At 42.6% G+C, this 6,000-nt stretch overlaps 1 protein-coding gene across 2 annotated transcripts in view; it reads left to right on the top strand.

Annotated features, from left to right (window-relative positions):
- Window positions 1-504: 504 nt before the first annotated feature.
- The window catches only part of LOC111330402 (uncharacterized), a 17,580-nt gene continuing 12,084 nt past the window's right edge, over window positions 505-6,000 (top strand). Inside the window, exons 1-2 of one of the 2 annotated variants that reach the window (XM_022935247.2) lie at window positions 516-4,585; window positions 4,993-5,802. In XM_022935247.2, the coding sequence (XP_022790982.2) occupies window positions 656-4,585; window positions 4,993-5,190 (4,128 nt within the window). In that variant the 5' untranslated portion in view covers window positions 516-655 and the 3' untranslated portion in view covers window positions 5,191-5,802. Of the gene's footprint in view, window positions 4,586-4,992; window positions 5,803-6,000 lie in introns of those variants that run through there. The other variant, XM_088724837.1, reaches the window with a different exon arrangement.

Genomic DNA, 6,000 nt, shown 5'->3' on the forward strand with positions numbered 1-6,000 from the left:
GACGTATATGAGAACGATCCTTCGCAGTAAAGCACTATTTGAGCAATAGTGAAAATCAGACCTGAAAAAAATTTCAGGCCTGTACGGGATTCGAACCACTGACCTCTGCGATACTAGTGCAGCGCTCTACCAATTGAGCTAACAAGCCAACTGGGAGCAGGCCATCAAATTAATTCGATATAAACCCGTAGATGATAATATAAACCCGTAGATGATGATATAAACCCGTAGATGATATACGTCTCATAACCGCAGTTCACACATATGTTTCATATGTTTGTTGTTGTTTGATTTATCATCTACGGGTTTATATCGAATTAATTTGATGGCCTGCTCCCAGTTGGCTTGTTAGCTCAATTGGTAGAGCGCTGGACTAGTATCGCAGAGGTCAGTGGTTCGAATCCCGTACAGGCCTGAAATTTTTTTCAGGTCTGATTTTCACTATTGCTCAAATAGTGCTTTACTGCGAAGGATCGTTCTCATATACATCAGTATTAATGTTGATAATTGTAGAGTGAAATTCAATCTGTTAATATGCGCAAGCAGTTTACGACCTCATAAAACTGCTGTATCCTATTTTGTCTGATATAAATGTATTGTCTTACAAGCAAACCTTAGTAAAAACTCTAAGTTTCCCAAGCGTGTGTTTTGTGAAATGGCTAATGAGGTATCCATGATGAATACTGTCACTAAAGTTTATCACGCTGCTCGCGACGGTTCTCCTGATCTGAAAGGTCTCTTAAAGCGGCTGAGGGCTGACCATCGAAAAACTGCTTTGGAAACAAAGACAGAAGATGGCGGCCACATCGCCACTCCTCTCATCATCGCTGCTTTTAATGGACACCTGGATTCGGTGAAGATCCTTGTAAAGTACGAAGCAGACATCGATGCTAAAGGAACGCTCATGGATGTGGATGAAGACTTAGCTATTGAGAGTACAGCTTTGCTTGCTGCTGCTTATAACAGCCATCTTGCTGTTGTAAAATTCTTAATCAAACAAAATGCAAACATTGACGCTCGAGGATCAATAGAAAGTGAGGACGGATCAGTTTTTATCGATTTCTCGCCTTTGTTTGCCGCTATGTATATAAATCATCTTGATGTTGTGAAAATATTAATCGAACGACATGTAGACATCGAGGCTCGAGCAACGGTAAAGACTTATAAAGAACTTTATGAGGGTTGTACACCCTTGATCGTCGCAGCTCTGTATGGTAGACCTGATGTTATGAAACTGTTAATCGAACGAAATGCAGACATCGAGGCTCGAGCAACGGTAAAGAATGATGACGTACTTTTTGAGGGTTGTACACCCTTGATCGTCGCAGCTCTTGAGGATAACCTTGATGTTATGAAACTGTTAATCGAACTAAATGCAGACATCGAGGCTCGAGCAACGGTAAAAAATGATGACATACTTTTTGAGGGTTGTACACCCTTGATCGTCGCAGCTCTTGATGATAACCCTGATGTTATGGAACTGTTAATCGAACGAAATGCAGACATCGAGGCTCGAGCAACGGTAAAGACTGATGACGTACTTTTTGAGGGTTGTACACCCTTGATCGTCGCAGCTCTTCGTGATAAACCCTATGTTATGAAACTGTTAATCGAACGAAATGCAGACATCGAGGCTCGAGCAACGGTAAAGAATGATGACGTACTTTTTGAGGGTTGTACACCCTTGATCGTCGCGGCTCTTCGTGATAAACCTGATGTTATGAAACTGTTAATCGAACGAAATGCAGACATCGAGGCTCGAACAACGGTAAAGAATGATGGCGTACTTTTTGAGGGTTGTACACCCTTGATCGTCGCAGCTCTTCGTGATAAACCTGATGTTATGAAACTGTTAATCGAACTAAATGCAGACATCGAGGCTCGAACAACGGTAAAGACTGATGACGTACTTTTTGAGGGTTGTACACCCTTGATCCTCGCAGCTCTTCGTGATAAACCCGATGTTATGAAACTGTTAATCGAACGAAATGCAGACATCGAGGCTCGAGCAACGGTAAAGACTGATGACGTACTTTTTGAGGGTTGTACACCCTTGATCGTCGCAGCTCTTCGTGATAAACCTGATGTTATGAAACTGTTAATCGAACGAAATGCAGACATCGAGGCTCGAGCAACAGCAAAGACTGATGAAGAACTTTTTGAGGGTTGTACACCCTTGATCGCCGCAGCTCTTCATGATAAACCTAATGTTATGAAACTGTTAATCGAACGAAATGCAGACATTGAGTCTCGAACAACGGTAAAGACTGATGACGTACTTTTTGAGGGTTGTACACCCTTGATCCTCGCAGCTCTTGATGATAACCTTGATGTTATGAAACTGTTAATCGAACGAAATGCAGACATCGAGGCTCGAGCAACGGTAAAGAATGATGACGTACTTTTTGAGGGCTGTACACCCTTGATCGTCGCAGCTCTTCGTGATAAACCTGATGTTATGAAACTGTTAATCGAACGAAATGCAGACATCGAGGCTCGAGCAACGGTAAAGACTGATGACTTACTTTTTGAGGGTTGTACACCCTTGATCGTCGCAGCTCTAGAAGGTGCACTTGACGTTGCGAAAATATTAATCGATCGAAATGCAGATATTGAAGCCCAAGGGACAATTAGAATAGAAGGCAAAGTTGTTGAGGGCTGTACGCCTTTGTTAGCCGCCGCTATGAAGGGTCATCTTGACGTTGTGAAAGTGCTACCCGAAAGAAATGCAGAAAGGAGATGTAGCAAGGATGAAGGGCGCCCTAGAAAAAGAGAAGAACTGCTGAGGAAGATGAAACAAGAGTTAGAGAATCTTCGAGGGCAACTACAGGAGAGAGAAACGCAACAGAGAGAGAACACTCAGCAGTTGACACTTATTCAGGGACAGCTACATGAGAGAGATGAACAATTGAGAAAAAGAACACAGCAGTTGACAAATGTTCAAGGGCAGCTACATGAGAGGGATAAGCAACTAAGAGAAAACACACAGCAGTTGACACTTATTCAGGGACAGCTACATGAGAGAAATGAGCAGCTACACGAGAGAGATGAACAATTGAGAGAAAACACACAGCAGTTGACAAATGTTCAAGGGCAGCTACATGAGAGGGATAAGCAACTGAGAGAAAACACACAGCAGTTGACAAATGTTAAAGGGCAGCTACATGAGAGGGATAAGCAACTAAGAGAAAACACACAGCAGTTGACACTTATTCAGGGACAGCTACATGAGAGAGATGAGCAGCTACACGAGAGAGATGAACAATTGAGAGAAATCACACAGCAGTTGACAAATGTTCAAGGGCAGCTACATGAGAGGGATAAGCAACTGAGAGAAAACACACAGCAGTTGAAACTTGTTCAGGGACAGCTACATGAGAGAGGTGAGCAGCTACACGAGAGAGATAAACAATTGAGAGAAAACACACAGCAGTTGACAAATGTTCAAGGGCAGCTACATGAGAGGGATAAGCAACTGAGAGAAAACACACAGCAGTTGACAAATGTTAAAGGGCAGCTACATGAGAGGGATAAGCAACTAAGAGAAAACACACAGCAGTTGACACTTATTCAGGGACAGCTACATGAGAGAGATGAGCAGCTACACGAGAGAGATGAACAATTGAGAGAAATCACACAGCAGTTGACAAATGTTAAAGGGCAGCTACATGAGAGGGATAAGCAACTGAGAGAAAACACACAGCAGTTGGAACTTGTTCAGGGACAGCTACATGAGAGAGGTGAGCAGCTACACGAGAGAGATGAACAATTGAGAGAAAGAACACAGCAGTTGACAAATGTTCAAGAGCAGCTACATGAGGGAGATGTGCAACTGAGGGAAATTTCTCTGCAACTGACTAATGTTAGTGGACGGCTACATGAAAAAGATGAGCAGATCGCCAATTTACAGGAACTAGTCAATTCTTTGCTGGAACAACAAACGGAGAAAGAACAGGAATTAAATGAACTTGAAACAACACTCTCAGAAGCTCAGCAAACCTTAAACGAACGTTCATGCCAACAGTCACCTGACTGGATCATATCACGTGATCAAATTCAGCTTACGGACAAATGCCTTGGCGAAGGAGCCTGGGGAAGAGTTGTCGAGGGTAGATATTGTGGCTGTGCTGTCGCCGTCAAACAGATCCATGATTTGATTGTCTCTGATCATAACCGTGAAATGTTTGAGCGAGAAATGAACATGGCTTCAAGATGCCGCCATCCTTGTTTACTTCAGTTCATTGGAGCAACAAACGAGGAAGAGGGTCCTTTGTTCGTAACAGAACTCATGGCATCAAATTTACGAGCACTGTTACAACAGCGATCTCTTTCTCTAACTGAGGTGTCTGTCCTTTCTCTGGACGTGGCTCGAGCTTTGAACTACCTTCATCAAAGGGAACCATCACCCATCATTCACCGCGACATAAGCAGTGCCAATGTGTTACTATGGCGACATGGTGACCAATGGCGAGGCAAAGTGTCAGATTATGGCACAGCTAAGTTTGTGCAGCAAACCATGACACCCTTTCCTGGTGCTAGGATATACAGTGCACCTGAGGCACTTACAAGGAATCAGACTGTAAAGGTATGTCTGATTTGAGTTTCATTATCATTTTTCAGGCTTGCACTTGTTTTTTGCATTCTCGGATACTCGTGCTAAGATGTTAACGCTCGCCACGGGCGTCCAAAAACTAATGTCTGTTGTCTGAAAGAAACTGAAAATGTATCCTAAGGACGGATGACTGGTCGAGTCCTCTGTCAATGGTCTCATGTACAGCGAGCTTGTGGCGAAGCTTGCTCTGCTTTTTGCAGGGATCAGAAGCAAATCGGTCGATCATTTGTGAGGAAATAGCTGGTGGTAGCCATGAAGGCGGTAGGAGGAAGTTAAAAATGTCTAAGAAGGAGATCAATAATATATATATCTAATGGAGCCAATCGTTGCCGACAAAGAGAGTACGTTTCTATTCTTATCGTTTATTTTTCATTGCTCAGGTGGATGTATATAGTTTTGGCGTTCTTCTCTGTGAGATCTGCATTAGAAAACTGCCAGACCCTGAACGGCGAACGGAACAAGTTGCCATGGTTACAAACCGCGGTATTCGAGCTCTTATCAGAGGATGTTTGCAACCAGATCCTACAGCAAGACCCAGCATGGCAGACATCATTCGTGAACTAGAAAAAGGAGTTTGAATTCGCAATCTAACTGCGTGAACTCTGAACATTGATGAACTTTGAACTTTCACATGTAACAATGTGATTGTACAAATAACCAGTTAACGAATTCTTAACTAATTGATTTGCATACTAATCGATAACACCCGTAATACGTAGAAATGTGAAATTGGAAGGAAAAAATGCAACACTTGCCCTTTTACACGGGCTATAAGACAGTTATAGTGTAAAGATCTGGAAAACCTGAAGAACTTCTACATTATCAAGATTTTACCCGTTACTTTTACCTTTATCATTATCACCCATATGATAACGTACCTCAGTTGTAGAGAATGACTTTCGTGTAAAATATAATACTTTGAAATGGTACCTTCGTAGAAAGATTTTTATCCATAAGAGCAGCCTTTCTTAGTTAGCACAGTTGAAATGAGTTTTACGTCAATGGCGATTTCAATATTTTCTTTCGTAATCCACCAAACATTTTGCTCTTGTGCGATCGGTCTGTAGTTGGTTTAGGGGATTTTTCGCCAGGCCATAGAGGTAGAATTGTACTCGCTTAATTACTCAGGTTATTAATTACTCGGGTTATTGCCTATCCTCGGAGACCCAGGGGCTGTGGGTCGGTTTCAAGTTAGGGCAGGAAGAGCCCCTGGGGACATTGTCTTACAAGACATAGTTAGAAGAGGGAACTGGTTATGAAACCCGGCAAACTTCAAAGAAACAACTCTTTGTTATGGTTTTTGCGTCGTCACGTGATCACGACCCTGCACACAGCTAAACAAAATGGCGTCTCCATTGTAATCAAGACGTGGGACGTGCTCTATTTAC

Source organism: Stylophora pistillata, chromosome 6, assembly GCF_964205215.1.
Source record: "Stylophora pistillata chromosome 6, jaStyPist1.2, whole genome shotgun sequence".
In the NCBI taxonomy this organism is placed as follows: domain Eukaryota; kingdom Metazoa; phylum Cnidaria; class Anthozoa; order Scleractinia; family Pocilloporidae; genus Stylophora; species Stylophora pistillata.